The following is a 22,330-nucleotide window of genomic DNA, read 5'->3' on the forward strand; positions in this document are numbered from 1 at the left end:
ATGGATTCCATCATGGCGACCCACAGTCCCAGCATTGTGATGCCATCATTGATATTTGTGGGAATGTGCAGTTTCTGCGTTGAAATGTCTTACGGCCCAGGTAGGGAAAATCACACCTGTTTTCCAGCTGAAGAGTGGAAAGATGCCTCATTTCCCCTGTGGCTTTGGATTCAGATATACTTGATTTGGTAACCCATGCCCTTGGATGCTATAGGAATCACAGTAGCTGTCGGGACTGGGACAGCAGGACTAGCTGCTTCACTAACTTTATCAACTTTCTTCCCAGTTTATTCAGTTCCTCTTGCAAGTGGCTCAGACAATACTAACCCTCCAAGGACAGATTGACTCGCTGGCAGCAGTAGATTATCAACCTCTGCCCACAGAATGAGATGACAATGACCCTCCAATTGACTCTGATGGTGGGCACCAGCTATACCCTAAGAATGACGACGTCCCTTATCAGCAGGAAGTAGCTAGACGAGCAGAAGTCATCCCTATGCCCTCCCCACCATCACCCCTTCTTATCTCCTCACTTTTTAATAAAACAAAAAGGGAGGAATGTTGAGATCCATAAGCAGGCATCTCAATAAACAGCCCCAAAGGACCTGACGAACCAGTTATCAGGCATCTGTGAGGCCAACTACGGACCACCTATGGACCACCTGAAGCCACCTGGTATTCTCTGGGTCGCCTTATAAGGGACCTCAAAGCCCCTCATCTCTGTCTCTCCTGCCCTGCCCAGTGATGGTCTCTGTGATCCCTTCCACCCTTCCCTTAAACCTACCACTTGCAACCAGTGGGCATGATTTGTGAACCACCATGTAACTCTTTTGCACAATCATAACAAGACTATATCAATAATTTTTAATTTTGGTTTAATTATATCATTAAATTTTAATTTGGTTAAAAAACTATGCTGTAATTCATTTGTCATATTTCCTCTGTGATATAACATTTCAAATTTGTTCATATTTCTGTCATGCTTGTATAATGCACAACATTTCCAAGATCTATTAAGATGCCAGTGTGGTGAGCAATTTTCTTACATTGTTGCCAATAAAATGTGTTATTTTTTTGGCATTTCGATTTAAATAAAATGTTATTAAGAATTATGTTTACATGTTTCTTTGCTCTTCTTTGTGTTTTTGACTTTTACCTACGTGGTATTTACTATATATTCTGTGAAGAAGCTGGGATCTTGTGCTCTCAGAAGTACAGCTCTCTGTGTGTTGCCAGTACCAAGATAGTGGGGAAGATGCAACTCTAACAACATTGGCATATTTCCATTCTTTCCTCCCTCCTTTCTTGCCGCCATGTTTCTCTCTGAGACACTGCACCCAGAGGTGAAAACTATACTCCACAATGAAGAGAGAATTTAGAAGTCATTCTTGTGGTAGTGACAGTGTGAATGATGTTCTTGGAAATTCCTTATATAAGAAGGTGCTCTTGATACTTCGTTTTCAATAGTTTTGAAATGTAACTCTTGTGACTGTTCTAGGCTGCTTCTCCGCTGCTGTTATAACATACTGTCCAAAAGGAGGAGAAGGGATATTTGGCTTACTGTACCAGTCTCAGCCCATCATGGGAGAGAGACAGGAACTTGAAAAGGAGCAGAGGCAGGAAAGATGGAGGAAAGCTATTTACTAGGTTTCTGTTGCTTGCTCAGCTACCTGTCTTCTCCAGCCCAAGACCTGTTTCCCAGGAGGCACTGACCACAGTGGTCAGGGCTCTCCTTCAACAACCATTAATCAAGAAAATGTCCCCATGTACTTGCTCCACAAACCGATCTGATGGAGAAGACTCTTCTATGGGTCTCTTTTCCTCCATCACTCTATTTGGTGTCAAGTTAACAAAAACCTAACAGTAAAGGTGACCCCTGTGAACACACAAACAAAACTATTAAAATATGACCTATCTGTGCTTATTCCCAGTAGCCCCTGTTGCTATCCCAATATAAAACAAGAGTATGACATTTAAAAAATATGTTCTTTAATTTTTTACAGTACATTAATAATCCAAGGTCTCTAAGAATTCAGTCTCACCTCATATGCTATAAAAATTCAAAATAAGTGTAAATTTCCATAATAAAATTTGTTATTTTGTGAGACCATTTAAATATACATTCATATTAAGATTTATTTTAAAATATATAAAAAGATATTCAAATATATAGTGTTCTCTTCAAAGCATTTTAATATTTTGTCACATTTAATATTCAAAATATACCTGTTTTAAAAGATTTACTTTAATTTGTACATGTGGTATATGGACACATGGGTCAAGCTCAGAAGACGGCTTGAAGCCGTTGGTTCTATCTTTCTGCCATTGAACTCAGGATTGAAGTCAGGATGTCAGACATGGCAGCAAGAGCTTTTACCGGGTTCCTTTTTTTTTTTTTTTTTGCTATTTTTATTTATTTATTTATTCACTTTACATCCACATCATAGCCCTTTCCTTTCTTTTCTCTAGGTCTCACCCTCCATCCTCCTTCCAGCTATCTTTCCTCCCACACCCCTCAGAAAAGGGGACTCCCCCTCGACCAACCACTCAAGTACCTCAAGTAGCATCAGGACTGAGCACATCCTCTTCCCCTATTGCCTGGTGAGACAGCCATGCCATGGAATTGATCAAAACCAGGCAAAAGAGTCCTCATCAAAGACAGATGCTATTCTTCACCCTCCCCTTACTAGGAAACTCACTTGAAGACCGAACTGCTTTTAATAGGTGTTTACGAAGTTAAAAGTCTCCAAGTGGGTACCCTAATAAGGAAAACAGTTGCTGTCTCTGACATGAACTCAGTGGCCTGCTCTTTGATAACCGTCCCCTGAGGACTGGGGCAGCCTTACCAGGCCACAGAGGAAGACAATGCAGCCAGTCCTGATGAGACCTGATAGGGTCACATGGACGGGGAGGAGGACCACCCCTATCAGTGCACTCCAGAACAAACAAGGGAGCACAACATGGAAGGAGTGAGGGATTGAGAGGGGATAAGGGAAGAGGCTACAGCTGGGATACAAAGTGAATAAACTGTAAAAAGAAAAAGACATTATAAAAGGAAATTTTCTCTCAGACAAAAAATAAGTGAGTATAATAAATTTGAATTGTACATTGGGAAAAAAGTTAAACGTACCTTCATTTGTAAGATAATATACATTTCTCTTGTTCCAAGTTATTTGTGATAGATTAAATATGCTCAAATTACACTTTCATTTATTGTAAATCATCTGTTTTGGAAACCTGCAACAAAGTTGTTCTTTCTTTTATTTCTTTAGCTCTAATTCCCAGAATTAACACTCAAAAGTGCTGACACCCACGTATTCCAGTAAGAGGCTCAAAAATGAACATTTTAATATTTACATTTTAGTTAGGCCTAACTGAGCAAAGACTTTGAGTAATGACTTTTTCTTCAAGGGCCATAAAATTTACAGAGAGGGGGTTGGAATGATGGGTCCGTGGTTAAGAGCACTTGCTGCAAAGAGGATCTGGGTTTGGTTCCCTGCACCTATGTAGGCTGGCTCACAAAGCCTAAAACTCCAGTGACAGGTAATCTGATGCCCTGTTCTGGAAGTTGTTCACAAGTTCAAATACTCACACACAGACATAACCATTCATAAATAATTAATCAGAAACAATTAAAAATAGTTTTCCAGGAAAAGGCAATCAGGGTTTTAATATGAACATGTAAATGTTCATATTTCTTCTGGAGAATTTTTATTTTATTCTTATTGTATATTTTCCTGATAGATTATAGAATCTACTTTTCATTGTTCAAAGCTTTGTTAGTTGACATTCAGGAGTTTTGAAATTGTCCCTCTGTTTGGCAAAGCTTATAGAAGATCACCTTTTTTAACTGAGCTCCAGCAGAAGAACCCAGCAGACAGTATCATATTGCTTCCACAGGGTGTTTCTATGATTTGTTTTATTTTGTTTGTGTGTGTGTGTTTATTTGGGGGAGGAAGTTTGCAAAGGGGAAGGGTGCATAAGAGGGGAATGGGAGTTGAGTGGGAAGCTCACAAAGAATGATGTGAAACTCACAAGAATCAATAAAACGTGTTTAAAATATACCTTTGCCAAACTAAAATCTGAAATGGCTTTTAAAAAAAATCACAGCAGGAGGTTCCATTCAAACTGAACCCTGGATACAAGAGAGGCCCTCTAACCTTGGAAAGTTAAGTCATTTTTACATACATAATCTCCAGAGCTCTCTCCACTTTTTTCTCCATGAAAGCAGCTCTCAGTTCTGCTCATAAGAATTTACCAACTACTTTATACGAAGTGGTTTTGACCAATTGTAAATTACCAACAGTGGCAAATCATATCTGGTCTTAAATATACTGTAATTTTGATCTTCAATACAGACACATTTCTTATTTCATCCCTTTGTCATTGTTTTGACATTTTTATTTAATATTTGTACATGGATAAAATGTGTTTGGAGCCAATACATACCCGATTCTGTTCCCTCCAGTTCTTCTCTCATAGCAGTCAGTGTGTGTCTGAATCTCCAGGGCTGACAGATAAATGCCCTTGCTAGATAGTGCAGCAAAAGTGGAGAGATACAGATTCAGGATGAGAGCTTGTCTCAGAAAATACAGTAAAGAAGTGATTAAAAGACATACCAGTGACAGCCTCTAGCCTCCACAAAGGACATGAAAACACACACAATCTTTTTTTTAAAAATGTAGTCTCCTTATATATGCTCTGGGTTCTTGTCTCAGAAAATACAGTAAAGAAGTGATTAAAAGACATACCAGTGACAGCCTCTAGCCTCCACAAAGGACATGAAAACACACACAATCTTTTTTTTAAAAATGTAGTCTCCTTATATATGCTCTGGGTTCTCTACCCTAGTTGCTAGCTGCAGCTAGCTGCCTAGCTACAAACTCAGCTGCAGCATTTTAAAAATAGCTTCCTGCATGGCTTGGTGGCTCTCACTTGTAAACCCAGTACACAGTGGGCAGAGGCAGCCACATCTCTGTGAGTTCAAGGTTTCCATGTTTCATGTAGAGAGTTCCTGGAGAGCCAGTGGGCCTCCCCCTTAAAATTCTTCTGAACACTTCTCCAGTCATGTGCCAAGATGAGGAGCTATTCCCACGTGCCTACCACTGTATCCCTCTCTATAGATGATTCCTATAGCTGCTGCTGGTGGTGGTAGTGCTTTTAGAATCTCTGTTTCCAGTTTTGTTTTCCCTGTTTGTTGTGTGTGTGTGTGTGTGTGTGTGTGTGTGTGTGTGTGTGTGTGCTCCATCTTTATCCTTGGCCATCTGTATCTCCAGACAGAGATCCAACCTCAAACTATCACATTCCTATCTCTTTCTCTCTGTCTCTGTATCTCTGACTTTCTCTTTCTTGCTTACTCATGCTCACTCATTTTGTCTCCCAAAGCCTGTCTCTCTTGCTCTGTCTCTGTGGGTCTCTGTCTGTGTCTCTGTCACTGTCTACTTCTGCCTCTAAAGACAAAACACCAAAAACAGATTTCTTCAATGTCTTTTAAGATTCTGAACATCCCACGGACTCTCAAATCGACTACACTAATACTTCTGTTCGAATATACAATGTTTTCTTTTTTTTCTAGCCCAGGTCGCAAACTTATTATGATTTCTCTAAATTTGTACAAATTGACCAACGTACTGACAATTACTTTAAATGTGCATTCATTGGTAACTCATTGGGACACTTAACAATAAACTCAGGACATTTTTCCATAGTCTAGTACAGTGTGCTGGATACAAATCCAAAGGCTTTCATTCACTTTCTGTTTAGTCATGGCTAAAATCCTTATTATATCTATCCTCAATTTTTCATCTGTAGAATGGGAATGGGCCGGAAGTTAACCTCACACTGCTGCTGTGAACTCGGTGAGTATGTGAGTCTGTGAATAGGACTAGCACACATTTCATTACAGTCACTTTTATCTGTTCTCCTGTGTCTTGCTTAGGAATTACTAGGCATGCCACTCCCAATGCGTAGACTGATGGTAATTAATATTTAGTCACTTTTAAATTCCTCAATTTTATTGCTCTATACTGATAAGCAGAAATATACATATTTAAATGATGTAGAGAACTGCTTTGATGTATGTACATATGGTGAATGATTATGCCCACAGAGCTACTGAGCACATCCATCAAATCATAAAGTTCTTTTTTTGTGTGTGACAGGAATATTGATTTAGTGTCTTTGCAAATTTCAAGGAGAAAATGCACTAATGTTCTCTACTGTCACAATTCCTGTACACTAGGCCTCTGGAACCAATGGGCTTTATAACTGAGTTCTTCTATCCTTCACTCTTCCCAGAGCTAAGAGTGTGCTCGGCTTTTCACAGCTGAACTTTATCGGTTCTACATGCACATTGGGATGAAGTCCCGACTTTCATTTATATTTCTTTGAAGTAGCAGAATTGTGGTATGAGGCCAATCACAGTTTGGACATTTGCTGTATGTGGCATGGGAGTCCCTTCATGGGTGCTCAGAGAGGTCATACTGTGAATCTGTGAAGGTGACACCAGAGCTGTGGGATACCTGCCAAGGAGAACTGAGGACTACGTGTAGAATAAGCCTAGAAGAGAGAAGCATTATACAGTCAACAAAGTGGAAAGAAGTTGGAGAACTGAAAAGATTTTTGACATCGGTCGTGGAGAGGCAGAGTATGGAGTTTTCCTGGTTTTTTATTTGTTTGTTTGTTTGTTTGGTTTAACTTGGATAGTATAGTATCTGTTTACTATGCTCTCTTTCCTTCCTTTTTGCCTGGTGATGCATATTCTGTGTGCCACTGTATGTGGAAAGTTTTGATTTTATGGGAAATTATAGTTAATATATTGTCATGAGTCTCAGGAGATAATTTGAAGTTTGGACTCTTGAATAGCGCTGAGACTATGATAGACCGCGGGGATTTTACACTGAATGTGTTTTTGCGTTATGATATGTCAATAAGTGTATGGGGACCAGGGAGAAGAACGCAGTGACATGAATAAAAATGGCCCCAAGAGGCTCATAAATTTGAGTGTTTAGTCATCTGTGTTGGCCCTTCATGCCAACTCTGGGTCTGGGGTTGGGGGCAGCTTTCCCTTCTATGCACAGAGATGGGTTTGGAGACCTTTGGCTGTCAGGCTCCAACCCCAGACTGTTCTGGAAGACAGGCCTTGTTCCTTAAGGCATGTGATTGTTCAGTGCCTCTTGAGAAGCTGCTACTGCCAAGCCCTGTTCCTGGGGAGTTCTAAAATCCAGGTCACACCCCCAGACCCTATTGACTGTAAGTGCAGCTTCCAGTTTCTTGAAGCAAGAGAGTGGCCAGGCCCCACCCTACAGAAAAACATCTCACCAATCCCTGAGCTTTCCCCCAAATCAAGGTACATCATCCCTCAAATCCCAGGCCACCCTGTAAATCTCTGTCATCCAATGACCTTAGGTAAATCCTGTATTCTGACCAGTTCTCTGATGCTTCTATCTGCAGCAGAGCAGAAACAGCCACCCTCCTGGGTTTTTCTTCCCAATACATCTCTTATGTGAGTTTTGTCTTGTGCCGTGATCATGTAGCCTTCCTTGGCTCCTGACTGTCTGAATACTGTTCACATCCAAGCTGTAACATATCATGGAGTACCACTATTAAAGGATGATTAGGAGGTGTGTCCCTGTATAGAGGAAGAGTATTACTGGGAGTTGGGCTTGGGTTTTCAAAAAAAGCCAATGGTAGTCTCAGTCTCTCTGCCACTCTGCGTGCTGAATAGGATAAAGTTCTCAGCTACTTTGTCAGCAATATGACTGTCATGCCTGCTTTCATGGTCCCTGCCATGACTATAATGAACTAAATCTCTGAACCTGTGAGCAAGACCCCTGATAAATGCTGTCCTTTCTAAGATTGCCTTGGTCGTACTTTCTATTCAGAGCAATAGAATAATGACTAAAACATAATGAATATGCATATAAAATACCATATTATGGGGCTGAGAAAATAGTTCAGTTGGTAATTCACTTGCTACCAAAGTATAAAGATCTCAGTGAGAACCCTGGCATTCACAAAACACAACTTCCATTGGACATGACAGCCTACTTATAATCCCACTGCTTGGGAGGCAGAAATAGGTAGCCTCCAATGCTAACTGGTTAGGTGATCTCTGCATTAATGTAAGTGAAAACGTTTTGATGAAATAATGAGGAGAGAAAACTAAGAAGACACTTGATTAATCTCTAGCATGTGTGTGTGCACATGCACGCTTCCACACACACATACACACAAATTCAAACACAATACACAACACACATGTGATATCACATGAAAATTACATACATCTCAGCATCCTAGGCTATCAGGGAAATGTAAATTAAAATGACACTGAGATTTCATCTTCCACACATCAGAATGGCTCAGATCAAAAACTCAAGTGAAAACACTTGCTGAAGAGGATGTGGAGACTGGGGAACCTCCTCCATTGCTGGTGGGAATATAAACTTGTACAACCACTTTGGAAATCAATATGGTGCTTTCTCAGACAATTAGGTATAGTGCTACTTCAAGATGTAGCTATAACACTCCTAGGGAAATATGAAAGGTAATGAAGTATACAACAAAGACATTTGCTCCTCCATGTTTGTAGCAGATTCATTTGTAAAAGCAAGAAGGTGGAAACAACCCAGATGTCCATCAGTTGAGTAACAGATACAGAAATTGTGGTAAATATACATAATCTTATACTATTCAAAAATTAAAAACAAGGAAATCATGAAATTTCTATGCAAATGGTGAGAACTAGTAAAGATCATCCTGAGTAAAGTATCCCAGAAGCAAAAAGACACACATGGTATATATTCATTTGTAAGAGGATATTATACATATAATATAGGATGATCATACTAAAATCTGTACACCTAAAGAAACTAATCAGGAAGGAGGACCGTGGGTAAAATCAACCCTCATTCAGAAAGTCAAATGGGGTAGACATCGGAAAAGGGAGAAAACAGGAAAAATAACAGGGGCCTAACCCAGAGGGACCCTGAAAGATTCTACCATGCAGAGTATCAGAGTAGATGCTGAGACTCATAGCCAAACTTTGGGCAGAGTGCAGGGAATCTTATGAAAGGATCAGGAGATAGAAAGACCTGGAGGTGCTTGAGAGACAGCTCAGTCATTAAAGCCTAGGCTCACAATGATAAATATTAAAAAGACCAGGAGAGGACAGGAGATCCACAGGAGAGAAAAAATGGGCACAGGGATCTTTTCTGCGACTGCCTCAGAGGGATACAGCCTTTCCAGGCCACAAAGGAAGACAGTGCAGTCATTTCTGAAGAGACCTGATAGACTAAGATCATATGGAAGGGAAGGAGGACAGTCCCTATCAGCAGCCTGGTGGAGTGGCAGGGGTGGAGAAGAGGGAGGGAGGGTAGGATTGGGAGGGAATGAGGGAAGGGGCTACAATTGGGATACAAAGTGAATAAACTGTAATTAATATAAAATAATTCATAAAAATAAAAAACATTCAGATGAATCTAAGTTTTTATTAAAGAACTTATAAAAAATTTACAATAGTGATAACACAGTAAAAACAATATAAAAAATGTGAAAACTACACAAAACCTAACAATTACTTGCAAGATACAAGCAATACCCATTAAAGAATGGAAATTTTGAATAGCCTTAAGTATTTTAATTAATATTAATAGCTGAAAAGCTTCTCAAAAGCTACAATGATAATTCCCATTAAATAAATTTCAAATATGCTAGGTTGGTATCAATGGATTGATATACTCTGTGCTTATCTGAGAAAATCTTTATTTCCTCATTGATTTATGAGATGAGAATATCATTTGATATTTATTTAATGCTTAAAATACATCACTTGCACTTTTCATGTTTCTGCCAAGAAGTCTGACATTATTCTGATTGCTCTTCATTTTTAAGTAACATAGATGCTTCTTTGCAGTTTTTAATGTCTTGTCTTTTTTTTTTCTTTAGTCTTAGCATTCTAGCCATGGTTTTCTATCATTATATATTCATTTCTAATACATATTAGAGAAGTTTTTTTTCCTTGTCATTTCTATTTTGGTGTCTAAATGCCTCTTGTGCTTAAAGTTCATTTCTTTCGGTAGAGTCAGAAAACTTTCTGGTGTAATTTCAGTGACTCTGTTTCCTAGACCTTCAGTTTTTATCTCACCTCCTTTTTCTGCCTATAGATATATTTTCTCTTGTGTTCATACTTCATAAATTAGTGCTCAAGATTACCTTTTTCTTTCCTTGTGTATAAATGTAAAATTTCCTTCAGCTGTTCTTCAAAAAAATCAGTGTTCTTTATTTTGATTAGCTTACTAGTGACACTTTCTATGATTTTCATTTAATTTTCAGAATTTCTGCTTTTTTTTAAATTTTCTATGACAGTCTCATACATGTTGCTGATGTCTATACCATGTATTCTGAGTTGATTTCCTCACTTCATTCATATACATGGAAGTTCTTGACCTTCTTTTCAAGTATACTCTCTGTTTAATAATTTATTTAATTCTATGTGCATTAATGTTTCAACTACATGTATGTCTGTGTGAGGGTGTTGGAACCCCCTGCAACTAGAGTTACAGACAGTTGTAAACTGCCACCTGAAAGCTGGGAATTTAACCCAGATCCCCCCTCTGGAAGAGTAGCCAGTGCACTTAACTGTTGAGCCATCTCTCCAGACCCCTCAAGGACACTTTTAAACTGTCCAGCAATTTAAACACCTCAGGAATCTTTTGACATGGCATTTGCAGAGATATGTTTATTTGCTTATTTCGTTTTTTTTTATTTTTGTGTCATGATACATAATTCATTATGGTTGTGTATGTTTTAAAGTTTATGTTTCTCATAGAGGATAAACATTTTTAGAGGACTCAGTCTCAAAACAGGAAAAAAGAAAGAAAGGAAGGAAGGAAGGAAGGAAGGAAGGAAGGAAGGAAGGAAGGAAGGAAGGAGGAAAGGAAGAAGGAAAGGAAGAAGGAAAGGAAAGGAAAGGAAAGGAAAGGAAAGGAAAGGAAAGGAAAGGAAAGGAAAGGAAAGGAAAGGAAAGGAAAGGAAAGGAAAGGAAAGGAAAGGAAAAAGGAAAGGAAAGGAAAGGAAAAAAGAAAGGAAAGGAAAGGAAAAAGGGAAGGGAAGGGAAGGAAAGGGAAGGGAAAGGAAAGGAAAGGAAAGGAAAAGGAAGGAGGAAAGGAAGGGAGGAAGGAAGGGAGGGAGGGAGGAAGATAAAAGAAAAAAGAAGCTACTGGAATAGCTATCTAAACTATATAAATAAACACACAAAATATTAAAGCTAACTACTGTTCCCCAACAACTCTGAAACAGACACTAATGAAATAGTGTAAAATAAACTGAGAAGTTAAAACTCAATTTGGAAAAAAGTAGAAGCATTAATTGTACATAAAGACTAGAGAAGAGAACAGATACAGTTGAAATGAGTTTAAAGGTGGGGATGGATCTAGAATGATTTGGGGGCAGGACTGGGTTTGAATATGAATAGAATACATTTTATGGATGTAGGAAATTTTCAAATTATTAATAAAATGTTCTAATTTAAAAGCAAAAATAATAATAAATGAATAAAGTAAATAAAGAGGACAGACGGGAGAAGGAAATGCAGCACTGAGATTTGTGCTGGAATTTTGGACTCATTGCAATCATTTCTCACCCAATTGTAGACCACCTGTGAGGCAACCTAAGGCCTTCGTGGATCTGAAACTCAGAATTCTTGGTTTAACCAGCACTGAACCATACAGAAGGTAAGTGGCTCTCAGTGTAGAACTGCTCCACCTCACGCATGGGATCACTGGTGTCCACAGGTGTCACAAGCTGGAGGAGTTTGCTCATTAACACACAGGAGATATGACCTCTGCTCAGTGGCCCCTTCATTACCCGGGATCTGCTGCCTGCACTTGTCAGTGTGTCGCTGTCTGTCATTCACCAAACCCATCACTGCCTTCTACAGCTGTCTCCCACAGGGCTGGTCTGGAAGCCTATCTCCAGTCCTTTTTATTTACCAGAGTAGCTTGGCCTTAAATGTTAGGTCTCTCTCAAAATTTCAACTTGTTGTGTAGCCCTCTGAAGCGTTAGAGAGGGGAAAATGTATTTATTTCTTTTATGTTGATAGTGCCAACAGCAGGGTCACTGTCCCCAAATTTCTGAGATTGAATTAATTCTTGTGAGAAACATGGGCTCCCCTTTTGGAGTTAAAACATTTTTTTAAGTAGAAAACCATTATATTTGGAAGAGGCTTTTCCTCATTTCTACCCCTCCCCTCTCTCATGGAACTTGTGCTGGAGCTTTTGACAGCTTGCTACTCTTGTGTCTCAGTTCTTCTCAGCTGTTCTAGTGCTTCCTTTGTGATTCCTGATGTTAAAATCTTTCTCCTTCTTAATAGTCTATCTCTCCTTTCTCCATTTCTGTTTTTGTTGTTTGTATGGATTTGGATTTTGAGACAGAATATCATGTATCTCAAGGTGGATTTTTAACTCTCAATATACTTGAGTCTCTCTGCTGTCACCTCCCGAGTCCTGGGATTGCAGGCATATGCTGCTACAGCTAGGTTTTACTCTGACTCTTTCTGTTTACCATGTACTGAACATAGCTCCTAAGGTCATTTTACCCTAGACTCTCCTGTTTTATTATGACTGAGTTGAAACTATGTGACAAAAATGCCTGCTCTAACAGTGTTCATACCTCCCTCCCTCTGCTCATTTTGTTGTGGAAGGTGTGTTCACCATCTTGTTTCAGCAATGGCTAACAGATGACACCTGACAGCAGACATGAAGTCTCCATAAGATGCAGGGCTACTGCTCTACAAGTCCAACTGTGTTTCTCTTTTGAGTATGAGAAGCATTATCATTAATCAGATAATCCAATATGATATAATACAACATAATATTGTATAATACAATATAAGTTAGCATAATATAATTCAATTGCTCCCATGTTCTCATTTCCCTTTTTTTGCCATCATTCATTGTAGGGATAACATATGCTTTTTACTTACTTCTCTAATATCACTTATATTCATTTTGCACAAAGGAAATATAACATGTTTTCTGACAGTGTCTTCTTACATGAGAGATAGCATAGGATGCACATTTCAATTTTTCATGTAACACAATATTTTATTAATTAATTTAATTACTTTCTATCCCAATAGCAGCTTCTCCTTCCATTCCCTCTCTCACCCATTGCCTCATTTTTCCTGCCCTTTCTCTTCAGAAAAGAGGAGACATCCCATGGGTATCAGTCCACCTGGGCATATCAGGTGGCAAAAGATCTGAGTGTGAGGCTAGACAAGGTCATCCTGTTTGGGGCAAGGGACCCATAGGCAGGCAGTGTAGTCAGAGGAAGCCCTGTGCCTGCTGTTAGAGGTCTCACATGATGACTAAGCCACCCATGGGTTACATATGTGTATGTAGCCTAAGTCCATCCCATGCATTGTATTTGGTTGGTGGTTCAGTATCTGTAAGCCCTCATGAGCCCAGGTTAGTTGACTCTCTAGGATTTCTTGTGGTGTCCTTGACCCTTTCTGCTCCTCCAATCCTTCCTCCCCATCTCCCACAGGATTCCTCCAAGCTCTTCCTAATATTTCTCCATGGGTCTCTTCATCAGTTTCCATCAGTTTCTGGGTGACACCTCACTGAGGATAATCACGCTGCCAGCACTCCTCTGGTTGAAGCAGGCAGAGCTGTCCTGGAGTTAGCAGTCAAGGGCTAACAGCATTTCTTCTTTCACTAAGAACAGATTTTTATACAATTATTCTCATCATAGTTTCAACTTTCCCAACTCCCTTCAGATCCTCCCATATCCCCATCCACCCAAATCCATATCTTCTGTTTCTCTCATGAGAAAACAATTGTCTAAAAGATTAATAAGAAATATAAACTAAGAATAAACACTGGCCAGCATATGACAGTACAAACGAAAACAAAGAAAAATGGAAAAACACAAAGAAAACAGACAAATGCAGAGAGACACACATTTACACATAGAGAAATCCCATAAAAACAAAATCTGAAACTCTAATATATAAGGAAAAGACATGAAAGTTTTTTTTGGGGGGGAGGGGGCTCAGACAAAGCATTAATTTACAAAAACAAAGCAAAATACAACAAAACCTTCAAAGATACCACCGAGTACATTTTGTTTTGGCCATTCACTGCTTGGCATAGGGCCTGACCTTGAATCTGCTTTATAGAGGCAAGTGAGACACTTGGAGAAACAAACATTTTTGTTCTTTGTGAGTAGTTATCAGCTAGGGATAGCTTCTGGTTTAGGGATGAGAGATTGTGTCCACTTGTGTCACCCCTGCCACAGTCTCTGTGAGTTTATAAGGGCATCAGTCCTGGTGTGTTTAGAAAGCCTTGTCTTCATCCCCAGTGGCTCTTAAAATTTATTAAAATTTTATTTTTTAAATTACACTTTATTTACTTAGTATCCCAGCTGTAGCCTCTTCCATAATTTCCTACCAATCCTACCCTCCCTCCTTCATCTCCTCCCTGTCCCTCTCTAAGTCCACTGTTAGGGGAGGTCTTCCTCCCCTTCCATCTGACCCTGGCTTATCAGGTCTCAGCAGGACTGACTGTAATGTCCTCCTCTATGGTCTAGCTAGGCTGCTCTTCCCAAGGGTGTTGGTGACTTCAAAGAGCAAGTCACAGAGTTCATGCCAGAGTTGGTCCCTGTTCCCCTTACTAAAAGAGACACGTGGATACGGACCTGCCATGTGCTACAGATGCTGAGACACATATCCACATTTTGGCAGAGTTCAGGGAATCATATGAAAGAAGAAGGAGTTAGTAAGTCCTGGAGAAGACAGGAGCTCCACAAGGACGAAAAATATCTGGGCACAAGGGTCTTTTATGAGACTGATTCTACAACCAAGGACCATGCATGGATATAACCTAGAACCCCAGTAGCTCTTAACATCTTTCTCCAACCACTTCTGGAGAGTTCCCTGAGCCCTGAGGGTAGAGATTTGATGGAGATATCTCATTTGGGACTGGGTGATCCATGTTCCCAGCATTTCATTTCCTAAAATGCCTCTCTGACAATCCTTAATAGATTTTCATTGTTATTTTCACACTTGAATCAGGCACATTTGTACGACTGTAGCAGACCATTTTTTTCTACCTATGTGTGTTTTTTAATTGCTTATACTGAGAAGTTTTGTTGCTTCACTGAATATCCCTGGTATTATATAGCTGTTTTTGTAGAAGGATATGAGAATTTTTATTTCTCACAGCTTCACTAACAGAACACAATCACATGCTAATTTTGCCTATATGTTACCAAAGACTGGACTATAACTCAGAGGTATTTTAATTTACTACACATATCTAATTTTCATTAAACTTTGGGATTTATTACTTGCCTGCAATTTCTTCCTAACATATTTATGTAAACTTCATTTTCATACTTTTTTTTTGGTTTTTCTTTCCTTGGTTTTTGAGTTCTCTACATTAGAAACATAGTTTCCACTTATCTGAGATGTGTAATTACCACATACTCTTAGTCTATAAGCCCCCTTTTGAAATATGTGCATTTGATATTTTTTAAATCCGTTGATTTTCATTTGGTCAGATTGCGCATTGCTTCCTTTTATTACCCCTAGAATTTCAGTGACAGGCAGAAATCCCTTAAGCTTAATGGATACCTCTCATGTGTTCTTCAAGAATCTGTGTGATTCAACTTTTTGCTTAAATCTAAGTAAAATTTTCAGTTACTCTATACATGGCATGTTTCATGGAGCTACTTGAAGATGCTTTTCCTCTAAAAGTCTACTCTGTACGTTGCATGTCTGTCTTTACTCTAGTGATTTGCCCATGCCACCTTTATTTATTTATTTATTTTTTGTCCTCCTGAACTTTCTGCTGGATATCCTCTGCTTTATGCAACATTGTTGGGCTTTCTTTTCATCCAGTCACATTGGGTCTAACTTCCAACCACATTGGGTGTGAGATATTAATGGTTATTTTTTGTTTTTTTTTATTTTTTATTTTTTATTTTTTATTTTTTTTATCAGTTACATATTATTAACTCTGTATCCCAGCTGTGTCCCGATCCCTCATTCCCTCCCAGTCTCTCCCTTCCTCCCTCATCTCCACCGTGCCCCTTTCGATGGGAATTGCACAAATGTGCTAAACAGACCTACAGGCAGGCACAAATCCACACACATATAAAAATGATTAAAATAAATAAAGGTGCCCCAGAGTCCCAGTGCACCTTTATTTATTTTAATCATTTTTATATGTGTGGATTTGTGCCTGCCTGTAGGTCTGTTTAGCACATTTGTGCAATTCCCATAAAAGCCAGAAGGTGGCAGGCCATCGCCTGGAATTAGGTGGTTTACAAGGATTGGGAATTAAAGCCATGCCCTCTGGAAGATCCCAGTGCTCTTAACTGCAGAGCCATCTCTTCAGCAGAACACTTTTATTAAGAACTAATGCCCATTGGTGTTAACCGATTTCTATTTGGAGGTTCTCTGACCTATTTCATTGGGTTATTTGTTTCTGTAGCAGTGATGAGAGAGTGTATTTACAGAAGTTTTCTAGAAACTTTTTCTTTTCTTAGTATGGTATCAGAAGTTCCTTCTCAAGTGTCTTCCTTCTTAGCTATCCTTGGGTATTCTTTCGTATATGAACTTTACCACCATTCTGTCTACCCTAGTGAAAGGTTTGTAGGTAATTTTGAATTTGCATCCAATTTATATATCAGCTTATGGAGAACTGACAAATTTTTAATTCTTTATTAATTACACTTTATTCAGTTTATATCCCCCCATAACCCCCCTCCTCCCCTCATAATCCTACCTTCCCTCCCATTTTTCCACGCATGCTCCTCCCCAAGTCCACTGATAGGGGAGGTCTTCTTTTCCTTCCTTCTGATCCTAGTCAACTAGATCTCATCAGGAGTGGCTGCATTGTCTTCTTCTGTGACCTGGTAAGGCTGCTCCCCCCTCAGGAGGAGGTGATTAAAAAGCAAACAATCAGTTCATGTCAGAGACAGTCCCTGTTCCTATTACAATGGAACCCACTTGGATAGTGAACTGCCATGGGCTACATCTGTGCAGGGGATCTAAATTCTCTCCATGCATGTTACTTGGTTGGAGTATGAGTCTCAGGAAAGACCCCTGCGTTCAGATTTTTTTTTTTTTTTGGTACAGTTGCTCTCCTTGTGGAATTCTTGTCCTCTCCAGATCTTACTATTTCACACTTCTTTCCTAAGATTCCATACACTCTGCCCAACAGTTAGCCATATGTCTCAGCATCTGGGTTTTCTTGGGTTGTATTTTCCCTTCTAGTATCTTCTGTAACACTGGATTTGTGTGTAGGTATTGTTGAAATTTGTTTTTGTTGTTGAAAATCTTGTTTTATTCATCTATGAGGACTGAGAGTTTTGCTGGGTATAGCAGCCTGGGCTGACATCTGTGTTCTCTTAGGGTCTGCATGATATCCGTCCAGGCCCTTCTGGCTTTCATAGTCTCTGTTGAAAAGTCAGGTGTGATTCTAATGGGTTTGCCATTATATGTTATTTGGCCTTTTCCCCTTGCAGCTTTTAGTATTTTTTCTTTGTTCTGTATACTTACTGTTTTGAATATTATGTGGTGGGAGGATTTTCTATTCTGGTCTAATATATTGGGTTTTCTGTAGGCCTCTTGTATTGTTATAGGCCTCTCCTTTAAGTTGGGGAAATTTTCTTAAAAGATTTTGTTGAAAATATTTTCTGCACCTTGGAGGGAATCTTCTTTTTGCTCTATTCCTATTATTCTTATGTTTTGTCTTTTCATGTTGTCTTGGATTTTTTGGATGGTCTATGTCAGAATTTTTTTAGATTTATTATTTTCTTCGATTTCTTTGATTTTATCTCCCACACCTGTCTGACTGTATTTTCCTGTTTTTCTTTCACCTGTTTGTTTGAACATTCCTCTGTTTCTTTTATTTCTTTCAGTGATTTAAGTATTTCCTCTCTAAAGGCCACAAATTGTTTGGCTGCAACTTCCTGTATTACTTTATAGATGGCCATAATCGGTTTGTCTTTACCTTCCTCTATTTCTTTAGGAATGGCCATAATATTTTTGACAAGATGGCGCTCCAGGAGGACACTGAGTCTGAGGAGCAGGACATCTTTGGTACAGTGACCAAGAGACTGAACTCTGGGCCTAAAAACAACAGTGACCATGTTTCCCAGGTGAGAGAAAACCCCCAAGGTGTGGGAGTCAGTGAGGTCTACTCTCAGGTCACCCATCAAGAGACATGGTAAGATTCAGGAGGTTATGCCACGGCCTACTACTCTCTCCAGAAGTAGTAACAAGTGCATGCTGAAGATTTATGTCAGAGCCTATTGACCCAACACATTTTGTTATGAAATCTGTTTTTTTGGGAGGGTACTATTGATGGGTTTATGTAACAGATGCTATTACTTAAAAGAAAAACAGGAGCTTTAAGACTGGAGACAATTTAAGGTGCAAAAGGATGGGGAAAAGGAGGTTGACTTTTCATGGGAAAGAATTGTTAGAAGTTAGTATAAGGAACAGTATAAGGAATGCCAGCTATGGCTAAAAAGATCTGTTCTATTTTATTTTAAATTTGCATTTATTATTTTTTGTATTTTTCTTTTCTTTATTATCTTTTTTCATTTCTTTTTTTTAAATTTCTTTATTATTAGTTAGATTTTTTTAACTTTGTATCCCAGATGTATCCTGCTCCCTCATTCCCTCCCAATCGCACCCTCCCTCCCTCATCTACTCCCTGCCCCTTTCCAAGTCTACTGATAGGGGAGGACCTCTTCCCTTTTCATCTGACCCTGTTTTATCAGGTCTCTTCAGGACTGGCTGCAAGGTCCTCCTCTGTGACCTAGCAGGGCTGCTTCTCCCATGGGGTGTGGGGAGGTCAAAGAGACCGCCATTGAGTTCATGAGAGAAATAGTCCCTGTTTCCCTTACTAGGGTTCACACTTAGATACTGATCTACCATGGTCTACATTCGAGCAGAAGTTCTAGGTTATATCCATATACAGTCCTTGGTTGGAGAAACAGTCTCATAAAAGACCCCTGGGCGCAGATATATTTGTTCCTTGTGGAGCTCCTATCCTCTCAAGGTCATATTAACCCCCCTTCTTTCATATGATTCCCTGCACTCTGCTGAAGGTTTGGTTATGAGCCTCAGTATGTGCTTTGATACACTGCTAGGTAAAGTCTTTCAGAGGCCCGCTGTGCTAGGCTCCTGTCCTGTCACTTGTTTTCTCCTACATCTAATGCCCATCTCATTCTTCTTTCTAAGTGAGGATTGATCGTCTTACCCCGGGAGCTCTTTCTTGTTTATCTTCTTTAGGTGTAGAGATTTCATTATGTTTAACATATCTTATAGGTCTACCTAAGTGTGTGTCTATATATCATGTGTGTCTTTCTCCTTCTGAATACCTCACTCGTGTATTTTTCTTTTTCACAGTTTATTCATTATTTATACCAATTGAAGACCCCTCCCTCAACTCTTCCCAGTCCCACCCTCCCTCCTTCTTCCCCCCATCACGAGTTGGAAGCTCAATCTCCATGCAGGAGCCAGAGTAACGGGAGCAGAGGCTGCCTCTGTCATGAAATCAGTTGCCTGCTCTTTGATCACAAGCCCCTGGCAATGCAGCCTTACCAGGCCACAGAGAAAGAAGATCCAGTCACTCCTGATGAGACTAGATTTGTTCTTATATGCCATCATTGATCCTACTGGGTTTCATTATCATTTGCTATTTCTCATAAATTCTATCTGCTCTTTTCCCTAGATTTGATTTTTTTTAGATTTGAGACAAGTCACTGACTGTAGGATCACATGTCCTGAAGTCAGCAAAAGATCACCTTTCTGTTTTCATTCTTGTGCTTATTCTGACCGCTCTATCACTAAAATAGAAGGACATCTTCATTTAGGAAATTCAGGGTTTGAGACTCAGTCACTGAGGCCTATGGAATTACTAGTTGAACTTTTCCTCGATGGCTCCTTAGTGCAAAAGGAATTTTTGGATTTGCTTATGGGTAAAGTTGAGGAGAGTTCAGGGTCTTTGCATGTGTGCTGTCGAGATCTGCAAGTTGATAAATTGCATAACTACAAATGTTCCCTGAAATTTCTTGATCTCAAGTGTGTTGATCAGTTTTCTGTTGGTAAGGGCTCATTGAGCTATATCAACAACATCCTGTCTCAGATGGCCCACCTACAAAGCCTTAGCCTGTTTAAAGTCCCTTTTCGATCTCAGAGGGGAAAAGTCTTTAAAAATTTCCTCAGTCACCTGCAGCAAATGGAAAACCTCAACGAACTCAATTTGGCTTCATTCAACCTTAAAAATCGCCTGGACAAAGTGCTCAGGTAATAGTCTGCAGTAGGTCCCTGGGTTTCCTCACTAGCTTGTTGACACAGGAGAGAAAACCTTCTTGGGTATTCTTAAGCTCCTCACAATATTTTATGCATTCCATTTCATCAATTCTGGGAATTTGAAAATGAAGAAAGACAGGATTACACAAATTAAGCAGCCAGGAATGTACAGATACTACAGTAAGTGTAGAAATACAAGGGAGAAAAACTTCTAGCCCTGCAGATATCAGGAGGAGGAGGAGAACTGAGATAGGCGAAACATTTTTGTTATAGCACTGAAGCACATGATTATAAATGTCCATAGCTCATAATGTCAGATCACTTTGATAATCTATACTCTGCAAGATACAGACCATTATAGTAGAGATTGTTATTTGGGGACTGTTCAAAGGGAATTCTCAGTTGCCTGCTCTTTGTAACAACTCCACAGTAAGAAGGTGAACTAAAAATCTACAGTGGATAATATTAAAAGTGTTAATTGGGTTAATGTTTTTCTCTCAATATTTCTTAGAATAATCTATTCTAACATACTGTACACATTCTTTACATGAAAAGAGATTGTATTTCAGTGTTGAAAACTAATCTGTCAGTTGGGTGTGGTGGGATGTACTTTTAATCTCAGCACTTGAGAAGCAAATGCAGGTTGATTCTGTGAGTTTAAGGCTAGCCTGGTCTATATAGTTCCAGGACAGCCTGAGCTATATAGTAATATTCCCTCTCAAAAACAGTAGGAAAAAGAAAAGAAAACTTTCTCAGAGTCACAAACTAGTAAGTGAATTAAAGCACACACTGACACATTGATACTCAAGTATCATACACGTGAAGAGTCGTTTCTTCTAGACATAAAGGTATAGTTTTCCTCATTCAGTTTTTATTCTTCAGAAGCTTTTAGTTGTTTTTTGTTTTTCATCCCTACAGATTCATACAACCTGGTTTGGATTTCTTGTGTCTGCCATTCTGTAATCTCTTGTCCAGAGACTACCAATTTCTGTCTCAGAGTCCTCAGGCCATCCACCTAAAGCTCTTGAATCTTAGTAACAACACAATGTATTGGAATGATTTTGGGCCTATTTGCACTCTTCTAGTAAATCTGTCCGGTACTCTTCAGATTCTAGAGCTAAATAATTGTCATATAACTGATTCTGCAATCTCTGTTCTTATCCCTGCCCTAATTAGATGCACCCATCTCCCTGTCCTGGGCTTTGCATCTAACCCCATCACAATGCTTATCCTTGTGAATATCATGAATAATTTAACACCTTTGATGGAGCTAAAATATGTGATTTATCCTATCCCTGTACATTGCTTTGGTGAATGGCATTTTCAGTGCAGTTTAGACAGAAGGAAGCTTGCCATTGTACAGCTACAACTGAAGACAATGCTAGAGCTTGCGCAGCGCAATGACATGACATGGATCACTTACACAGAGTAAATTTCATGGTCCAACACAATTTGAACCAGATATGTACCCTTTTAGTACTAACTGTTATTTCCTGTGCCCATAGACTCAATCTATATGGTTCCTTATGTTGTAGAAAAAAACACTTAGGGAGGGTATTATGTTACTGGTTCGTGAAGAGAATAACGTAGGGAAAACTGGGAGACTTCAAGAGTTCCTGTGTATCTCTTGTCTACTATTGGTCTGTTTGATTTTGCTGGGCACAGTGGTGTGTATTTAATATCGGACACTCATATCCTGCTATACTATGTCTCTGCCCAAAATGTTTGTTTGCTTGTGCATACATCACACAAATCAGGAGAATGACAGCCTTTCCTTATATTTATGGAAAAGGTGCTTATTATATATATTTATATATGTATATAAGTTTTGTGGGTTTTTTTCCCCCAATAGCTGTGCCCCATTTGGCATGATACCTACTATCCACCTTTGAATAATGAGTCCAAATTGTTTCATACTCTAAAATATTACATAATAATAATTTCAGTCTGCATGTCCTAGACTTACCTAGAAATAGTTTATGTAACGTCAGTAAT

At 39.2% G+C, this 22,330-nt stretch overlaps 1 protein-coding gene across 1 annotated transcript; it reads left to right on the forward strand.

The window, feature by feature from the left end:
- Positions 1 to 12: 12 nt before the first annotated feature.
- Positions 13 to 21,767, forward strand: LOC132649880 (leucine-rich repeat-containing protein 14-like). Its single transcript, XM_060374644.1, has 3 exons — positions 13 to 100; positions 19,771 to 20,329; positions 21,254 to 21,767. The coding sequence occupies exons 1-3, from the start codon at positions 13 to 15 to the stop codon at positions 21,765 to 21,767; spliced, it is 1,161 nt and encodes a 386-aa protein (XP_060230627.1).
- Positions 21,768 to 22,330: the final 563 nt, after the last annotated feature.

Source organism: Meriones unguiculatus, chromosome X (genome assembly GCF_030254825.1).
Source record: "Meriones unguiculatus strain TT.TT164.6M chromosome X, Bangor_MerUng_6.1, whole genome shotgun sequence".
Lineage (NCBI taxonomy): Eukaryota > Metazoa > Chordata > Mammalia > Rodentia > Muridae > Meriones > Meriones unguiculatus.